The sequence below is a fragment of the Ammospiza caudacuta genome, chromosome 3 (genome assembly GCF_027887145.1).
Source record: "Ammospiza caudacuta isolate bAmmCau1 chromosome 3, bAmmCau1.pri, whole genome shotgun sequence".
NCBI lineage: Eukaryota > Metazoa > Chordata > Aves > Passeriformes > Passerellidae > Ammospiza > Ammospiza caudacuta.
Genome location: NC_080595.1, coordinates 112,405,652 through 112,427,065, shown reverse-complemented (window position 1 = coordinate 112,427,065; position 21,414 = coordinate 112,405,652). Strand labels below are relative to the sequence as shown.

Here is a 21,414-nt window from a genome sequence, read left to right as displayed (position 1 = left end):
GACCTCTTCACCAGAGTACAAATTTTTCACCCAGGCAAGGAATTTGTGTTTTTATGCTTCACTGTCAGGACAATAGAAAAGCTTGCTTGCAATTGCAAGTGCAATTTCCACTTACAAAAAGCTGGATAACTGTGCTGGTTTGTGCATTATTCAAACTGCAAACACTGGGGGCAAAGAAGGGTCTTTCGTGTTTCTGTCTGAAGGGTGAAAAGCATGATGGAGTCCTGGTCCCCCGCAAGTGCCCCAAAGTGCTAAAGCAACATAAATAAGAAACAGCAAGAATTTACAATGTGAAAAAATAACAACATGACTCATGGGCTTAAGGCCAGAATTTTAGCTGGTGAAAATTACCTGCAGTGATTTATACTTGCTGCAGATGTGGCCTGGAGTCATTATTAATGGCATAATACTGTAAAATCTTATATCTCTGAGTAACTTACTGCCACTGAACTTAGGGGAGAGTTACTCAGGTGGTATAGCACTACAAGGCCTAAGGAGATAAGTACAAGGACCTATGGGTTCAAACGGAAAGAGAGGAAATTTGGTTTATTATATGCAAGAAATCTTTTATGGTTGCCCAGAGAAGCTGTGGCCCCATCCCTGGCAGTATTCAAGATCAGGGTGGACAGGGCTTGGAGCAACCTGGGATAGTGGGAGGTGTCCACAGCAGGAGGTTTGCTGTGGTGATGGTCTTTAAGGTCTTTTCCAACCCAAACTTTCTACAATTCTGTGGTCCTAAATATATTTATGGATCACAAGAGGCACTTGAAAGGGCTGCAGCAATCACCCTTCACAGAGAGCCTTGCTGGCACAGGTAACCACAGGCTCTGCTGTCAGCTGCCCCCGTGCTTTTGGCACAGGGAGAAAGGCAGCATGTCCAGGGCCACTGAGAGAGCAGGAGCTGAACACCACAGAACATGATTTCCCTGCTGCCCTAACATTCATTAAACCTGTGCCAGCAGTGGAAGTCAGATTAAGCCACTTGATGCCTTGCTCCCACTGAAGTCTCTTGGCCTAGCACCAGGGAACCATACCAGCTCTTTTGTGGCTGACTCTGAGACACAGTGGCAAACCCTGGCTTAATTGATTGACTGGAGAAATGACTGCAATCCAACTGAAAACACCCCCACAAACATAGCAGGGAGGGAAGGAATTTTATTTGTGAAAGCAGAGCATCTAAAGCGACTGAAGTGCTGCCATGCATAAAACAAAAGTGTTGCCATCCTTCATTTAATCAATTCAAATTGAATTTTGACACTGACATTCTGCTGTCAGATGCTGGCAGTGCTGCCTTTAATTGCCTGCAGCTGTCCTGCCTCACAACTTCCACAGGAGGATAGGAACTGTGGAGTGTGGCAGCACTCAAAGGATTTAGCAATTTCTTTTTGGTTTGACCTGTAACACCTGTTGAGAATAGACAGTTCTGCTTCTCTTGGTCAGCCTCAAACTGTGTCTTCTTACAGTATTCATGTAGAGACAGTGGACTGAAATTACTGTGATTTTATTCAGTTTTGTTCATCTGGGTTTTAGAGAACTGGCTCAACACTGACCACTTTCCAGTATTCCCTTCACCCAGTTGGATTGTTGGTTCTCCAAGTCACCTGAGCAATACTCCAGTGTCAGGAGGATGCTTGATGTTTTGTGCTAGCCCACAGGGTCAGTCAGGTGTGTGCACAGAGACAGCAGCAGCAGCAGGTGAGGTGTGTTTATGTAACTCTTCTGGAACTTATTAGGTTTTGGGGGTTTTTTTTTTTGCTCTCATTGCTCTATCAAAGTGCGTCATGGCTGTCCCAAAAACAATGCCTGGAGTGCAGCCTGTTTGTGACAGCAAGAAAAACAACTGTCTGAATTCATAGTTGGCTCTTGCATGCAGCAGCTTTAGGCCAGAAATAAGTGTCTATGTTCAGGGCTCAATACATCTGTGACCCAATTCACAGGCTCTGCTGGAGCCCACAGGATGCTGACACCTCACATTGAAATCACCACAGAGTCAGGACCTTCTTATATCCTGATAGGCAAGAACTGAACAACTACTTGTGACACCAATGACCCCATTTTTTTAATCAAAACTCTTCTTAGTAAACTATATCTTAGATCCTAGTAAAGTTTTCACAACAATCTGGAAAATAGAAAAATAGTGAATAAGAGAGAACTGCTCTCCTTCCAATTAAATAGTGAAAAATTTTTAAAAAACTAAGAGAATTAAAATCCATAAATTGCCACATCAAATGGATTTTAGGTGCATGGGGTCAGATTTTTAAAGCCTGTTGATGATTTCCAAGGCATTTTTGAAATCCATATTCAAATATCCATGTTGCAAATCCTACTTTCTAGGTGCCCTAACACACTCAGATCTATCTGCAGGATTTGAAATCTTATGTTCCTTGAGAAGGTACTCAGGGAAATCCCCACTCAAAGTGGGAGGATGTGTAAGAGAATCTAATTTTCTCTCTTGCCTGGTAGATATTTATGCATTATTTGAAAGGTGAAAAATTGTGAATGGAGACCAGGAAATGACCTCTTCAGAGTAGCCTACAGCTCTGGAACTCTTTCCTGAGGAAAGAACTGTCTGGGTTCACATTACTGACCAAACTCAGCTTGGATTAATTCCTTAAACTTGGACTTAATTCCAAACTTCCCATACTGTGGCTATTTCATGAAAATCTGGGTGACTCTCTACATTGTCTCCACTGAGAGCATAGGGGAGAGGATGCACTCACCAAGGCAGGGGCCATGTGAACACCAGTCAGCACCAGACTGGATGAAGACATTTAAAAAGATGTGAAGATCTAAAAGGTTCCTAATTCCCCATTTGTGAGGGTACCACCCACAGTGAATTTCAGAAGTGGCTGAGCACCTAATTCCCTTGGCAACTTGTCCCCTGGGAAACATCATTAAAGAACTAAATAGCTTTACTGATAACAGCTAATCTTCCCCAAAGTGAGTAAAATTAAAAGAATAGGTTTGAATTAAACACCTGAGAGCTTCCTCTCTGTTCAGTGGAGTTTTCTCTTCTACACTTGGTTTTGGTGACCCCTAAATGAGCTGTGGGAGAACTTCTCCTGAAGTGTCTAATCACATCCCTGCATTGTCTTGGTAATGTCAGGGTGGAGAATTCAATATTACAACACCAAGTAGAGCCAGGCCGGAGTATGTGGCTCTGTGCTGCTTTTGAAACTTCTACCTCCAACTGCTTCCCCACCCTGCAGACTTTCAGAAGGACCTCAGAGATCCCAAATGTGATCAGCTCTGAGAGAGGAGCCCTGTCATCAGCTTATCCTTGCTACAGCTGAAATGTCTGAACTCCTGGAAACAATTTCTCTGGACAGTGGTATCACCAAGCACAAAGGCACCAGCATCATATTGCCTTCGCTGGGATATATTTAATATAACCTCGAATTCCAAGAAATTCTACCCATGTATAGACAAAATCCATGGTGGAACCATCTCTCTCAGCCTTCTCTACTTCATTCTGGGCTGCTTATGCAGCCAAAGACAACTTCTAGCAATGACAGTCCTGCCCTGTCATCCCACCAATAATAAACAATAATATTAGTAAAAAAACCTTCATGAGCTTTTTGTGATTTTTCTTCTCCCTTCAAAACTAGGATTTTAAACAACTTTACTTAAGAATTCTGAGTTAGAAGCCAGAAAAATAGCACTTTCCAACCTCAAAGCAACCACAGAACACTTAATGAATGTATTACCATCTGTCAAATGCACAGGGTGAGGTTCAATTTAGCTGATGATACCTAATTCACATTGACATTCTGTTTTCAGCAGAAGGTTACTTGATGTTGAACAATGAGATTAACAAATTCTGACATGCACAGAAATACAAATAATGTAACAAAAGTTAATACTGGGCAAAACTGTGCTCTCAGTTACACTGACATAAAAGAGGAGTAACTGCATTGTCAACAAGCTATTCCATATTTACTCCAGTTCAACCAAGAACAGACTTTGGCTCTGTTATTCAATTTTTCAAGCAAAAACTTCCTTAAACTATTAGTCTGTGCAACTATTTCCAGGGAATGCAGAGAAACCCTTGTGCCTTGAAGTACTTATACTACATCTGAACAAAACATTGGAAAATGTAATGCATGGAGCAATCCTGCAAGTCAAGGAGAGGGCCAGATGACAAAGATTCATTAATAGGTACTCAGGGTGAAATTTTGGCCATCCTGGAGCTCATGGAAGTTTTGCTGTTGACTACTTCAGTGGGATTAGGATTTCTCCAGAAGCTTTTAAAGCCAAAAGAGACTATTTTAATCTGTTAATCTGACCCCTGAAATAAGACCAGCCATAAAACTCCCAGCGTCATCAGTCGTTTCCATCTCTGTTTTCTGTGGGTCAAATAAGGCTGAAGCAAAATGGAAAGTAACTCGAAAGTAGTAAAAGAAAAAGTAGAACTGATTCAGACTGCCCACACCCACAGCATTTGCAGAGGTCAGGCAAGGACTCTTTTTCCCCTTCCTTGAACTCCAAATATTTCCTTCCTTGTTTAATGTTGGGACAAGGAGAAACAGCAAAGCAGACAAAGCACATAAACACCAATCTCTGTGGCCTGAACGAGCCACTGGAAGGCAAATCATTCCATCTTAAAATAGTAGCCTAGGAAAAGCTGAATTACCACCAGAGAAGCCTCAATCTCACTTTCTCTATCTCTCTCACTCTCTCACACAGGCAGACTGGCAACCTAAATTTAAAATAGCTAAAATGAAGTGAGATGACTCATTTTTTATGTGTTTGTATGGAACCTCTTGCAGGTAAGGATTTCATGTGATAGTTATTATGGAAAAAGATTCAAAGCATAGAGGGCACAATCAGAGTATGAAGAACAATAGATGTTTAAGCAAACTGAACATAAAAACTATTTGATTTATGTGAAAAGAGAGCAAAAATAGTTTTTTAAACAAACTTTAAGCAAAAAAAAAGCAAGATTTCTAAACAAACATGAAAACAAGGAAGTCATGTTTGGGGATGGTTGGTTAAGTAAGTCTTGCCTAGACATCCCATAATTTTTGCATCACTTTTTAAATGGTGACAATCTTCAAAATTAACATATCATTTCCAAATTAAAAGGAGAATAACCTTCTGTTTCAAACAGTTTAATAGAAAATACTTTTACTTTCCAAAGCAAGTTATTATTCACAAAATTCCACCCACATTTGCCAATAAATCAGGTTACTCACACCACCCATGGCATTTTTATTAAATAAACCTTTTGTCACAAAACATTTTCTTCAAGTCAAGGACAAATATATGAAGTCCTCTTTCTAAGTGATTATTCCTGTGACAACAAGGCTTCAAAGTGATTGAAGCCCAGCAACATCTTGTCTTTTGTAGCCAACATCTGAAATTATCTGAGGCTGATCTCAGCACAACTGCAAGGTTCTTAATTGTCAAGCCCAGGCAAGTACAACAAACCGTGATCCATGTACAAAAATGAACAATACCCTGGATCACTGATTGATGTTTTCCCTTTTTACTGCTTTCTTCCACTGCCCTCCTGTAAGATTTATCCTGTAACACACGCAAATGAACTTGGTGAAATACCAATGAGGGAAAAGGGGGAACAGTGCATAAATATTCACAGTCTCAATCAAACCATCTGAGATTTATTTTTCCTTTAAAAAAACAAACCACCTTTCCTGATCACTTCCAGATTCACAGTTTGATATTATATGAGACCCAATACTGTTTTCTGGTAGGAGAAAGGAACAGGCTAAGAAACAGCAATTTTCTCCATCCTGCCCTTTTTTTAGTTTTTTTTTTTTTTTTCCCAGGCTGGCTCAACAGAGTATTGTAACTTTAATCTGTATAGATTAATTCTTCTCCATGGAGGAGCTGTGACTGCAATACACATGACTCTGTACTCCATATTGAACAGTTTACCTTCCCCCCTGGGATTTCAATAAAACCCTTGAGATCTGAGTGCTGCCTTGACTTCTCCTGTTCAGCCATTTAAGCTGGTTCTGTAGGCTCCCTCTCTGCTCAGAGGGACTGAGCATCTCCAGAGGGTAATTCCATCCAGCTGCCTGAGACACCTGATTCAGAGCCCTGTGACTCACTGCACACGTGCCCTCCTTGCTGCATCAATTACAGATGAAACCTAAAGGACTAGCTCAGACTAGACACCTCACTTTCAGGGAGGTGAAGTCAGGCGAGATGAATCCTATATTCCTTTGAATATAATTTCGCAGTTCACCCAAGTGATCTAGGATAATACCTCCAATTTTTTTTTAAAGTTACTTAAATATTAGGGTTTACTCCCACAGGGTAAATACATTGCCCATTTGAGCATTGCAGCATCCTTTCCAGGCATGTTTCTGCCTCATAAAATCCCCAGCTCTGAGCAGCAAATGAGTGGGAGGTCACTGAGAGAGCCATTGGAAATGCAGAGGAGGGCGAAAGTTGTGTGCTCCCATGCATCCAAGGCATTTAGATGCCTAAGTCTGGGCCAAAGGGAGTTTCTGGGGTGATTCAGCCCTCCTATTAAAGATGTTCCACTCCAGATAAATAATTCAATATTCACTGGAAAAGAGACTTGTGCATGTTCCCACAATAAAGGTGAATGCCCACACAGCCTTGTGAAAAAGACATGATCTCTGTCTCTGCCCACTTAATGAATCAACAAATACCTTGTGCACACAGAAGAGAAATAAATTAGTGTCTCTTACTCCTCAAATCCACTTTTTCCTGGTTTGGGGTTGTTTTAGGGGACAGAGGCTTATGTTCATCCTCAAGACAAGTCAGAGCTGGGACTTGAAAAGGGGTTTTTTACTCCCAGTCAGTGCTGGGGTGAGCAAACACCAGGAATGGGGTGAGTCACAAAAACACAGGGGCACATATGGAAACAGCCCCACAACTCTGGTCCTAAATCACCTTTCAGACACTGCCTGTGCCAGGCATAAACAGGGACACACTTTCCATACACGCAGGCACATATATGTTGGTCCGTGTAATTGCAGTGACAGAAATGGAGGTGCTAAGCACCAGGAATACTTCCTCCAGAACTGAGAGGAACATGGAGCTGACACAATTGAGGGATACCCCAAGCACCCTCAGAAACCTGGACACATCAAAAATCTGTTGATTTTCTTACAGGTAAGATTCCCCTTGCCTGAGTTCTAATTGTTAGGTAATTAGTCTGACCTAATTGTTCAAGTATCCCTTATAGGTGGCAATGAGAGAAAGGCACCTCCAAAGGAAATTCTCCCAGCTTTAGACTCATATTTTAAGAAAAATCAAAATGCCCTTTAGAAATGTCTCTCTCCATTGATCAGAAATAAGCCACGACTTTTGAATTACTAATATATAACTTTTAGACAGATTTAGGTGAGATGATCCCACCCTTATCATCTCTCTTCCCTTCTCACCCCATCTACAGACTGATGATGTGGATTGATTGATTGATTGATTGATTGATTAGAGCTTCACCCAAAAAGTTTTGGGGTATTTTGACAGACATGTCTCAAAACCTCCATAGAAGGAATGAGAAAGACTGAAAGCTCAATTCCCAGCTACCTTTTCTTAAAAGAGAGAACAATGATCCAAGGATTAAGAGGTTACCTGGATTTAGGAGACTTGAGTCTCTTCTCAAGTTTTCTATACGGCCTTGTAAAAACAATTGAAATAATTTGCTTTGCCACCTCCTTATATACAATATAAAAATAAAAATACTCTTTGGTCATAAACTTTACATTAGTAAAGCAGTAATGCACCAGCTGTGGAAATATGTTTCAGGTTTTATGTAATAAACAGTAAATATAACAAAAAAGAAGAGGCATCTTGGCATCTTTCTATTTTTGTGATACCATCTGTCCTATTCTCAAATTAAACCTAGCAAAGCAGGTGAAGCAATAACACCTTAAATAGTAAATTAGACATGTTTTTCAAGCATCTAGAAAGACTGTTTTCACTTATTTCTATTTTTTTACTGAAAACTCAGGTTTCCTCCCTCCCTTTTCTTATCCATTGTTACAATGGAGGCAAGCAATAAAGGCAATACTTGTAACATTATCATGAAGAATGCTGTCAGAGCACCATCAAATGCTGTTTTTTAAGAAGAAAAGCCAGGTGTTCAAATGACACCAAAGAAAAGCTTCATTCTCAAGTCTCTGAGGAGTCCCAGTGACCCTGAGGGCAGGAAGCAAGTGAATGTAAAACTACTGGCCTACAAGTGCCCCAGGAAGAACAGCACCAAACTTGCATTTCACAAATCATCGTGACCCCGCAGCAGCACGTAAGTGACAAGAATCATTTCTAGGGCACGTCCCCAAGGGCCTCATCCTGACCTCTGCCATGTTAGTCTTGTGCAGGTGTCCCTAAAGCAACTGCAGACAGCAGCAGCTGATTTGCATCAGGAATTTAGAAAAATAAAATAAAATAAAATCAAGCCCTGCAGATTTTAAACACCCATTATTTTATAGTATGAGGTTATCCTACCACTGTCTCAATTTTTAAGTTGTTCACAAAGAGTTTAAACTTTTGTTTTACTACTGAAGAGCAAATAAGACGATTATGGGACTAACGAAGGAAAACTAACTTCATGTATGTGTTCAAGCAAGAGAAAAGTGAGATTCTGGTAGTGAGGGCAGCTGGGCTTCAGCAGCAGTGCTCTGGGGACCCCTTGTGTTACAAGACTTAAGGGAAGGAATTTCTTCCTGCACAGGCTGTTGGTGTTTGAATCTTCAATACTAATTTCTTCCAATTCCAGGCATGTAGAAGAATAAAGTCTGCTTCTGTTTACACCAAGATAATCCCAATTGCATCCCACTGTTTTGAACTATGTTATTTAATTCCAGCATTGGTGAAGACACATGAGAGGGAGACAAAGCAACGCCTAGCTCACAGCACCTGAGGATGAAATTTTAAGTTCAATTTTAAGTTAAAGCTGTTAAGTTTCCAAATCCCTTAGTTCACTTGGAAAAACCTCAAATAGATTTATTATTTCCAGAATTTCCTGTGTTCAATTTTCCAGAATTTTTGTGTTCAAAAGTTGTTACTGAGACAGAAAAGGCCATGAGACTATGAGATTTACAAATGAGTCACATCTTAATTCTTTCCCATTGTTTCTCTGCTTTTGAGATTTTTTTGTTTCAAGCCCCTTGAAATGACTTAGGGATCATCATGATTATGCCTCAACCTCCCTGAAAGGAGCAGAAGCAAAATCAGTTATAATTAAGTCTGGATGTATGAAAACAATCCAAGAATTAGTAGGGAGGTCACACTGCCTCTGTTGCAACTGAGCTGTTGCGGCAAATATTAAAAACATTTTTCCCAATTCTGGTGTCCGCAATTAAAAAAAGGAAAAAGGAACTGGGAATTCCAACAAGAGGTCAAGAGAAAACAGTAAGACAAGGACTGGAAAAAAGCCTCAAAGACCAAAGACACTTCAGTGTACCAAGGACACTTCAGTTTCTCCTGTTGTCTGCTCAATCAAACCAAATCCTTTTAAGGATAGAACATTAACATATTTGATCAATGGGCAAAACTCATTGGGATGTGATTTGTAGGAAATAATAGTTAATAACACAAAGATTCTTCTGGCCTAAAAGTTCATGAAATTCAGATTACCTTTTTCTGCAATCACAAAACCCAGGATATTTTTACAAGAATTATTTCTCTAATTCCCATTTTGTGACCTCATTTCTAGCAGTGTTTTCAAGCTGAAAGTCAATGACTTAAGATATATATAATAAAGAAAAGTAGCAACATTGATTTTCATTTACATCTCATTCTTCTTTTCTCTGTTATTTTATGAAGAACATTTTCATGCTTTAAAAAAATAATAACTGAAAAAATTCTTTAAAAATCTGTTTAGGGAAAACCAGATTTTTTCTGTTTTTCTGGGCCAATTCTTTTCCTTTTGAAGTCATCAACAGTTTTGCAAACTGATTTGCAGGAGCCAGTCACTGGGCTATCTACCATGTGATAGCTTGCAATGGCTAAATGTAAACCTGTGAACAATCCCGTCAGGACATCAAGACCAGCTGGGTGTTTAAACCCAAATATATGGTTATATAAGATTTGGACACTGAACTGAGCAAGGCCATAACTTCATTTAGGTCTTTGCTGTGGGGAACACACTTAAGATACACCAAGTCTATCACAACAAAGGGAGTTATCCACCAGGGCAAAACCATAGAGCAATGAAGTTAAAGCTCAATTCTAAATAATAATGTAATTTAGGCCTCCCATTCCAGCAGCAAGGCGTTTAATTCCTCCCAGGACTGCTGCTGCCAGATTGCTCCAATCCACTTCCAGCTGTGCTACTGCTCCTGTGTGCGAGATGGGAGCTCGGCTGGGAAACAGAACAAAGCATCCCAGCACAGCCAGCAGCACTTGGAGGAATATTCCAACACACAGGGGAAATAATTCCCTCTTAAAGGAGAGTGTCTGCCAACTGCTGCTCCCATTGCAAGTGTTTCACTCTAGGCCTAGCCATGCATACAGGCCCTGACTCAGCAAAAGCTTGAGAAAGTGCCTTAATTTCATCATGCCATTAACCTTGTTGACTTCAGCATGTTCTATAACTTAAAATTATATAAATACATATATTCTTTCTTTTTTTTCTCTCTCTCTCTCTCTTCCTCCCTATGGTATGCTATGTCTTCAAAGTTGCTTCAGCACAGACATGTCAGAAAATTTTGTCTGTTAGTAAATTTATTGCAAATATTTACTATTCCCAAAATGGCTGCATCTAAGACTGTTAACCAGGCATATCAAGTCCCTGCCTTGGAGAGCCTGCAGTCTGATCACGTCTGGACTTACATAAAATGTTCCTTTTGTGTTATTTTCAAATAATTTTTTTCACATTTCCACCAGGAAATTTTTGTTCCTCAATTAGCAAGGTATTAGAAGATAGAAAGTTCAGAAATATTCCCTCGTAAGGTACAGATTTCTCAGATGAATGTGATGGTGTGATATCATTTTAGAAAACTGAAAACCTCTTCCTTTTAATGACATAACATTTCAGTTCTCAGTTTTGACAGGTAAAAAGATATTGGTCCTTAAAGCTGTCACTGGTACCAGACAGAATACTGATGGCTCTGGGCCTCCAGCCAGCACCATTTTGAGAACTTTCAAAGTTATTTCTCAAGAAAACTTATTTTGCAAACTGCTGTTCCTGGGTATTTTAGACTTTGATTACTGGGCAGAAAGCAGATAAGGCAATTTGGGACAGGTGATAAATGCAACTTGCAGCAGTTCTTAAGAAGTTAGCACAAAGCTACACCACAGTTTAGTGATCTTTATATGTGTGTTTTTATAAGGAGACAGAGTGAACAGTTTTATTAGCATATCATGAGTGAGTTATGTGGGTCATCCCAAATGAATGGCAATAAAAGCTTTATATCACACTCACCAACATGTATTTGGTACTTTATGTGCCACAAATGTTGCAGAAAAGCTATTTTACATATGTTTTAAAGACTGAGTATTTTTTATATTAGGGCTGGTTTTGTAAAGCAGCCAAGCACTTTAGCTACCATGAGCCCAGCATTATTCAGCTCAGGGGGAGTAATAAAAACTTGTTTAAACAATCATGGAATCAGCATGGAATAATGGAATGGCCTGGGTGGAAGGGACATTAAAAGTCATCTATTTCCAACCTCCCTGCCAGGGACAGTGACAGCTTCCACTAGAAGAACTGTCATCCTGACATGTTCCATCACTAAGCAAGTCCTTTTCTCTAAAACAATTTTAAAAGCTCTTTTTAGTCCTTCCTGGTTGTTTGCCAGAGAAAACTTGGTACTGTCACACCACAGGGCAAATTGTGGCTTGTTCTGGGCCTTGGACCATTGTGGGGTTTGTAGTGGAAAATGGAAATTCTTCAACTAAAGAGAAAGAATAAAAAATGTAATGGCAAGTTGATACAAAGACATCACACACATATTTATATTTTTACCTATATATTTCTATGGCACCTTGAAAATCTGTTCAAAAATCATAAAGCGTAATGTTGGTCCCAAATTAGAGTCTGATCCAAGATCCCTGTTACAGGAAACTTTCCATCAGTACAAGAGCATTCAAACAGATTTTTAAATTTGCTCTGGCAAACTCAAGAGCAGCTTTGCCAGGAACTTTTCTGGGCACGGGGTGAAGCCTTCAGGCATGGAACAGGTCAGAAGGACCAAAGACTCAGGAGAAGCCATATCCCAGTTACAGCTGCATTATCACCCCTTTGTCTGAGAGAAGCCAGGCTGGAAGTAGAGGGGTGGCTCCCTGTCCTCCCCCACCAGGGGTGGGGATGCTCTGGGCACAGATGTTTTGCTCTCCTGCTGCTGGAGCCAGATCACACCACACTTGTCAGGATGTCCCAGGCTGCCCCACCACATCAAGAAGCTCCTGCCCCTGGCTCAGGTGCCACAGAGGGTCTGGTATTACTGTGAATAGTCTGAGCTGGGCTTTGGCGCGAACAGATTTTCTGCTTATGACAAGAGGCATGTGATGGCTTCTAGGAAGGATCAGTGAGCACAATTCAGCCTGTGCACATACCTGTGCTATGGGTCTGACCCTCTGCTTAGCAGGAGTAACTCCACAGTGTAAAACTGATGTAGGGCAGTCTTAATTGCAGGCCTGTATGTGTGTGTACATTTCTGCTGCACGTGTACACACACAGAGCACTGAGAGAGACATTTCCCACCTCGCACACCAAACCACAAAGTGTGATGGAGCTACTGAAAGAGGTGAACAGCACTTAATCATATGTGAGTTAATGATTTAAATGCGCTTTTATTTTTGGCCTCTTGATGTAAATCCAAACCAGACAAGCAGAGTCCTCTGGTCAGACTGCTGGAAATTCCTCTGCACGAAATCATGTTGGTGGTCTCCCAGCTCAGCGCCTTCTGAGGAGCCCTACAGTGAAATATCCTCCCGTCCCACTAATGAATGCGCCCACCCACACTGGAGCTGGTGCCCCCGAAGAACTCAATTCAAGAACAACTTTTTAAACTCCTACATGAAATCAAAGGGCTCATTCTGTGAGCCAAAGAACTCACAATTTTGGGCGGGACACTTAATGGGTGGTTACCCCAGGTTGTCCCCTTGGTTTGCAGCACACAGTCTCGCAAGTAAAAATAACAAGCAGGATGCTGACTGTGTACACAGCATTCCAATTAATTAGATTTCATCCTCCTCCAATGAATACATAAATTGTTGCTTCCCTGGTGACTGTACAGAGCATGAGTGACTTGCTCAGCATCAACCAGAGGAACCAAAGTAAACACACAAGACCTCAGTTTACTCTCCTGTGCTCAGACAAGACTTCCTTCTCGATATTAAACAATCACTAACAATCAAAAACTCTCAGATTGGCCATGAAAACTTGAGCAAGAGCATCCAGGAAATAATTTTCAAGACTACTGCACTGAACCCTCCCAAGGACTCCTGTCCATGTGTGAATGAGCCCTTGTCACTTCAGGCACAAGGGGTGAAGCCTGGTGACAACAGCCAGAATAATCCAGTGGTGCTACTGAAACACAGATCTAATCCCACAATGGGGAGATGACTCCTTCAAACAGGCCTGTTATAAAATTATCAAGTGGCACAGGGGGTGGAAGGAATCAAGTTCTGATTGAACTGACTTGAAATAATAAATGCACACACTTTCTTTAAACACAGCTTGCCACATCCTGAGAATCTGGAATCAATTCCCTCCCTTTCAAGAAGCTTAAAAGTGGTGGGACTTTGATATGGCATGAGCATGTTTGCTTCTGGGCTTACAGCCTTTGCCAGCCTGCTCCAAAACTTTCAACGTTTTTATATTATAAGACAGAAAAGTTAGGAAAACAAGGATGGAAAAAAAGAATCAGAAATTCAGGGAACTATTAAATCAGGGCAGCCTTGCTGCCAAATACCTTTGGTAAGTAAATGAATCATGATCAATAACATATTGCCATGTAGACTTACAGGAGAAGGTTATCACCTGCTTCTGTGCCAGGCATAAAACATAACTGTGTGTGGTTAATGAAGTACTGCATGAATCCAGAAAAAAAAAATCACTATTTTTCTCTGTAATGTTAAAGCATTTTTACTTCAAAGTAAATTTAACTCATCCAGAAAAAACATATTTTTTTCCATGAAAACTTTGTCAAAATTGATAGGTTAATATGAAACACTTCTCTTTTGACAACGTTACATTTGTAAAAGGAAACTGTCTTGACAGAAAGAACCCTGTTTTGGTAAGGGGATGTTTCTGCCCTGATTGTAAAGCTGCTTGTGCAGAGCTGCTTTATACATTCATTTATTTGCCAGCAGAGGGTGTCACAATCTCAGGAACAGACCCACAAATGTCTCCTTGCATCTCTTCATTCACATGCGAGGACTCAGACACACACTATAGCAAGGATTTACCAATCTCTTGTTGTCCTCACTGACTTTTCCACTATCAGGGAAAAAAACCATTTAGTTATGTAAAGGCTGTGCATGCGGTGCCATCCTGCCAGTGCTCCAAGGACAGGAAATATCACAGTGACACGGCCAGCAGCAGCATCACCTGAACTGTGACACTTCTCCACGGTCCTGGCTGCAAACCTTGCTAAGAGGGACAGCAGCTTGGATTTCTCTTTGGTGTGCATCAGATTCCCACCAATTCTCACTTCCAGTACCCTCTTGCTGCACAAATATCATTAATTATCCCAACCACTTTGAGTCACTTTTCCACAGAGCTGTAAGAGCCCCAGGCTGGGGTGAGGGCTCACGTTGCACACACTGTGAGACCTGTCCTAAACCAGGACCCTACAAGGAATGGTCACACACAATGACACCTAACACACACTCCTCACAGCCAGAGACAGCCTGATGCCTCAAATTCCCAGCCTGATATCCCACATGTTATTGAATTGACTTCCCTGACTCCTGAGTTAACACAACATAATTTAAACAACTTGATGTTTGGTGCTTCAGCCACTTTGCTGTCCTGCCCCCTGCATCCCACCTCCCAGCCTCTATTGCAAATTAAAAGAAATGAAAATTATTGTTTATATAGCAATCTGGGTTCTATAATCTATTTTTAATTCACTAACAACTCTTCTTCTATTTGTGTTTTGATCATGTGCAACTGATGTTCCAGTCACTGGTGTGGCTTTCCAGATTAACCTAAGCACTGGAATCAGCTGGAACAGATACAGAGGATGACTATGAGACACATATAACCTTTATCTCAGAGCTGGGAGCCACAGAAAACATTTATGATAACCACAAGCAGCAATCTCTGTTCTTTTTGGGTCTCACCGGCTCATGTGGAGACAGAGAAAGGGACTTCACCTAAGTAATTCTATTTTATGCTTATAAAATGTGGGGGTTTTGTCACAGAATTATTTGCAACTACTTCTGCTGTTATATAGGAAAAATAGATATAATATAATATAATATAATATAATATGTATAATGTAATGACAATATAATATAACAATACATAGAAATTAATGTATACAATTTATTTAACATATAAATATAATAAACTATAATATTAATACAATATAAAAATTATTTACTTCAATAGAAAGCCTCAAGCTGTACTAGGGGAAGGCCAGGCTGGACATCAAGAAGAATTTAGTCAGTGAGAGGTTTGTCAAGCACTGGAATGGGCTTTCCAGGGAGGTGCTGGAGTCACCATCCCTGGAAGTATTCAAGAAGTGACTGGATGTAGCACTCACTGCTATGGTTTAATTGACAAGGTCATTATCAAAGGCTGGACTTGATGATTTCAAGATCTTTTCTGGATTCCAGATTTCCAGACTCCAGCTCTTTTGGGATACTGTGATTCTATTCTATTATTTTAAATAATGCTGTAAAATGATATGCACCAGATGAGAACTAGAGCCCCAGATCCCTTTTAAATCAGTGTTGCAATTTTACAAAAAATTATGAAATACAAATCAAAAATAAATAGGTTCATTAGGAAATATGTACACAGTGTTGCTCTCCTTTCCTCTTTGCACACAGCCTTTCTACTGCTCAAGAAATGTAAGACAGCTACTTTTTGACTAACTCATTCTCCTCCATCCAAACCAGCCTTCAGAAAAACTGCTGTTGTTCAGATGAAGCAGACAGAAGGTGAATCAAACATCCCTGGGATTAGGGAGAAACTATTCTTCCTTAGCCCTTGAAAACTGACAGTCAATTACTCTGCTGAAATTGAGGTCTGCACTGACAGTCCCAGGGACCTCACTTCATTGACAGAAAGAACATAGTTATAGATAGAAAGATCCAGTTCCACTCTGGCCATGTCTACTTTATTCTCCTTGCAGTGCAGCACTCCAGCTGTAATAAAATTAAGCTAAAAGCTTTTCTCTACTTTGAAGAGGAAAGTTGAACATCAGTACATTCAGAGACTGCAGTGTCTGGATAAGACAGGAGCAGGAACCAGGTAACAAAAATGGAGTGAGGATGTTTGCAGGGAGCAAAGATCATGTCTCTCCTGCAGCTTAACAGCTCTGGGCTCTAAAACTTTGGTGTGCTTAATTGTCATTTACAAGAGTATCTAAACTAAGAGTCTGTTATGCAGAACTAGGGAAAGCTCTCTTTATTCATACTGCAGCTTCTGAAAATGTGAGTGCTTTGTGGGGTTAGATTCCTTATTAGATTCCTTATCTCATCATAGTGGGTATCTTGAATTCCAGCTCTGCTTATGGGCAGATGCAGACAGTCTAGGACACCCATTTATTCCTGGCTGGAGATGCCAGCCCTTGTGAGCCCAGGGATTTGAATATTGCAGCCACAGAGAAGCAAGAACTGGGACTGTGCATGTGGGGTAGCACAGCTGAAGATTCACGGTTGCCCAGCAGACCATAAAACTTCCTTGTAAAAGGCCAGGATAGTTTACTTTCATTGTTGCATCTATTTAGTCTAACTCTTAATTTATCTTCCTTTTATAACTCCCTATAAAGGTTAGCTGAGCATCCCATTAGCATTAGACAAAATGTTTTTAGCATCACTGAGAAGAGAAGCACTTTAATTATTTCCTTCTGTTAACAACACAAAAAATATTACAGAGGAGATTGTTATCTGACATAAATCATCTTTTACCCTCTTTTATCTCATAGGTCAGCCCCAGGCAATGAAATATAATTGCACAGATGAAGTGTGTGGCAGAGATGGAACCTGCAAAATTTGGTGTTTTCTAAATGATCTAAGCCCATGGTATTCAACCTGCCTTACGTCTCTGTGAAAGCAGTAATACAAGGGAGGAGGTACATCAGTGAATGACTGCAAATATTGTACTAGATCATCTCAAGGGACAGGGATGTGTAAATCCACAGCTTTATGGAGCAACAGGAGCTCAGACTAGCTGGAGCTTTGCCTCTCTGAGGGGAAAGGAATGTGGAGGAGAACAGCAATTTCATTAGGAAGACAGTGTAGGATGCATATAAATATGAATGGCATCTGGCTTCTGGGGGACTCTTTCTTTTCATAAACAAATGTGAAGGAAAATCTGGAGCTTACAGAGCGCAATTACATTTCTCAAATTCACTTCTGTCTTTTAATTATTTTATATGTAATGTCTCAATATAACTCGGTTTATATGAGCAGATTAGCTATAACAGCATAACATAATCATAAGATAAGAGTGCCAAGAGCCTGATGGCAACATCTAACAAAGCATGAGCTGCTCTCACAGGTTTGGGTCCCGCCAACACACGCTCCTCTAAGCAGTGCTGGGGCAGAGGAGGAGACAGCATAGGCCACCAGTCTCTTCAGTAAGCAGTCAGGGATACTCTTCTGGTGAGGAAAATGGCTGTATGGACAGGAGTCATGCCATGGCTGTTGGTAAAGAGGCTACCCAACACTCTGAGCTCTTTTATTTATTACTACAGATGTAGTTAATTCAGCTGTGGACATGTGAGTTGAGTCCACCTAACCAACCACCTCAAGCTGTTCAGCAGCAGTGCCTGATGTCATCTGAACACAGTTTACAAAAAAAAGGATGAGAGAATGGCAAAAATACTTCCACTTCTAAGCACACAAACTCCCTGGCACATTTGGCAATGGTCATACTCACCAGCATTATCCAGCTGCTTGGTGTTTTTGATGTATGCAGAAAATTTGGAAAAGATATCGATTCCAGCAGTGTTTGATTCCCGGTGCTTAGCAGCCAGCTTGGGGTACCTGAACAGGCAAAAGCAGTGGGGAGAGCAACACCTTGTTACCAACATCACAGCCATGGCCACAAATATAATTTACAAGAAGAGAGAAAAACCTCCTGTGTGAAGAACTGTAATTAGCACTCATTATATCAAAACAACAGCTTGGCAAGACCCTCTTAACCCTACCTGCTATGTGTCTGTGGAGGCAGGCATGTGGGGATTTACACAGGGATGGTGTCAATACAAAGGTAATTGCACTCATGCTTTATGTAGCCACAATCCAAAATCAGGATTAAATCAGAAGGAAACACAAATTTCCAGAAAGGTGCAGGAGAGTTTGGCAGCCAGATCTCTCCATTATGAATGGCAGCCATGTCTAATCCTCTACCCTGAAAATGTACTCCAGGATGGAATAGCAAAGGGTGTCAGGATTAACCAGGTGAAAGAACATAAATGTTCCAGTCTCTGCATTGCTTTTTACAGATATTTGGTGAAAAGGAATATATTTATTTGAAAGATAAACACAAACTAATGACTCCTACTGACTTCTTGGTAGGAGCAGCATGTAGAAAATGGTCTTGGAGCAGCATGTAGAAAATTTAAATGCCTGATCTCTTGCCTCAGGACTGGCCTATAGCTGCTGATTCACTTGGAGGTAAAATGCTCCATAAGGAACCAAGCCAAATTTGATGGATTCATAGATTCTAAGTTCCAACTCACAAGCCAACTATTTATTTTTTCCATTATCCTTGTATTAAGTCCAAAATGTTTGACTTAGTAAGCCATATCTGGTAAATCTAAACCTTTCATTGGTACCTTTTTCATACTGAAAAAATCTGGGCCTTATTCCTAACCTGAATTAGTTCAGTTATAACTTCCAGTTATGGGCTCTTGTCATTTCTTGACTAGAATAATGGGCACTTTTCTGCCTCCCGAGCCTCTCGTCCTCTGTAATCAGTTCCCTTTCCAACCTTCCTAACACACCATACAGCTCAGAAACCTCTAGTTTTTCACTGTAAAATGCTTTTCCTGGCACAGATATTTTGTGTGGCAATTCTCAGCATCTCTTCCAAGTTATTTTTAGCTTTGCAAAATGTGGCCACCAGACCCCTACAATTTTTTTTCTAGTACTGGTCTCCTTAATTCTGCATACAAGGGCATCCTGAAATGTGTACAGAGAAAACATTCTGCAGTTATTAGTCACATAAGTAACCTTCACACATGGAACTCATCTCACTGAAGCCAGCAAGTTTCATAAATAAATATTACTCCTGTAAGTAAAGGTTGTAGGAAGGAGTGCTTTTTAGGAACTCTTCTTAGGACATCTTTCATTCCTAGTAAATGGAATATTGACTGAAAAAAATATCCAAAGGTCTCACTTTGGAGGTGCAAGAATCTCTTCCAAGAATTCCTCAATCTTGTTAACATCTGTCTTGACTTCCCCATTAAATGTCAGGAAAGGTGGGTGGGTCCCAGGAGCCAGATTGTGCAGGTCGGCTGGCTTTCTGCAAGCAGAGAAAAAGTTGTGAAATCACTAATCTTTATGGTCGGGTAGTTGCACAGATATTTATAGTTCCTACAAAATCAGTCTGCATTTTTTTTTCCCTCTCCAGTAATTTGTGGTTGGAAGACTTTGAAACTACCCCAAGCACCCTGTTTAATATAAAAAAATTCCACAAGTGAGAAAAAAATAAAAACAACAGCCAAACCTGAATCCCAACTATTTTGTTGTGCACCACAGGCTCTCTCAGCCAGATAAAAATCTGATTTAACTTGGAGGGGTCTTTCTATAGTGCAAACACTGGGCCATACACCTATTTTCAATTAAACAGAACAATTTTTACCTTTTCAGATCAACAGTGGTGACATTGAACACAACTCCTTTGAGCCACAGGATCATGAAGAGACGCTGGGAGAATGGGCAGTTCCCAATGCTTTCTCCATCTATACCAGCCTGGGAGGGGGAAAGGAAAAATGGATTTCAGATTTGTTACTCATTTACCTCCCTCAAGACGGAAAATTGGATGGTGAAAGAAAAATGAGCATTTTAAAAATAACCAGTAGTGCTTGTTATTTAATACAGTTCATTGTCAACACAAGAATGGAGTTATTGCAGGATTCAGCCTTTGACAGGAGCTCAAGGATGCAACAATGCAACATGGAACCTCTCCTGAGGACATCCCTAAGGAGATGTGTCCCTTGCTGATGGCAAGCAACATCCAGAGTGTCCTTTCAACTATCTCATTTCTACAGGACTGCCTGTCTCATGGACAGGATGAACACACTCAGGACCTGATTTCTGCTTTATTTAAGCCTGTAGGCTGCAGTTTATATCAGTTCAATATCTGCTTCACTGTTTTACTATCTAAAACATGTACCTGAAAGTTAAACCCAAAAACTCTGGACATTGACTCATTCTTGTTCACATCAACAACTGCCTCAGACACAAACATCCAGGTCCAGACAGAAATCTCCATCTGAATCCTTCTGAGGTTCAAGGCAGGCTTCAGCCACCATAGTCAGTCTGCTCCTATCTCTACTATCTAATGAATTGCCTACAAACCACTCCACAACAACACAAAACTGCTAGTGTTAGCACTGAGGAGCAGCCTATTTTTTCTTCTAAAAGTTTATGGTCCTTAGCCATGCAAATTCTAACTTTGAGCCATGGAGGGATACAAATAACAGCAGCTGAACTGAGCCAAAGCTGTGGCCAAGGACAACATCCTTCTACAATAATCATGCTTGTGGCCAAAGCTTTCAGGACAATAATTGTTTTGATAGATTTCCATTTTAATTTGTGGTACCATTGTGTTTAAAAGATTCTTATAATCCTGGTGAAGCAACCAACCTTCCGTTGTTGACCCACATGGATTGCATCACTGTATTTTAAGCACAGTGTGTGTCTGAAAATGGCTGATGAAAGAGCTAAGCAGATAAATGCCCTTTTCCTTTGGAGACAATATTACTTATTATAATTATAATTATTACATTACTTTGTTGGCTGTCATAAATTTTCTTTATTAATATTCAAGCTGTGAGGTAGCATTTCTCTGTCTTAAAGAATGAACCCCCTCTAATTATTGCAGCTCTGTGAAACATCCCCAGCACAACTAGAAACATTTTGAGATATGTCCAGTTGGTACAAATTCAGGCCTTGCCTCTGAAATGTTCAGCCAAAAGATTTTCTTGTGAACATCAAGAGTCTTTCTCATGTCTTGAATGCAGCTTTTGACAGTTCTGGGTTTAAAAACAAATTCCACATTTCCTGTCACCAAACTATGGGGAGAGTGTGAATTCAAGGCTTGGAGACAACCTG

General features: G+C 40.5%; 1 protein-coding gene across 2 annotated transcripts in view; it reads right to left on the bottom strand.

Moving 5' to 3' along the window:
* The window catches only part of CLIC5 (chloride intracellular channel 5), a 68,387-nt gene that overhangs the window by 3,462 nt on the left and 43,511 nt on the right, over positions 1-21,414 (bottom strand). For both annotated transcript variants that reach the window (XM_058802208.1, XM_058802209.1), the window contains exons 2-4: positions 19,940-20,049; positions 19,475-19,600; positions 18,011-18,117 (exon numbers count right to left, since the gene is read on the bottom strand). In XM_058802208.1, the coding sequence (XP_058658191.1) occupies positions 18,011-18,117; positions 19,475-19,600; positions 19,940-20,049 (343 nt within the window). The remainder of the gene's footprint in view (positions 1-18,010; positions 18,118-19,474; positions 19,601-19,939; positions 20,050-21,414) is intronic.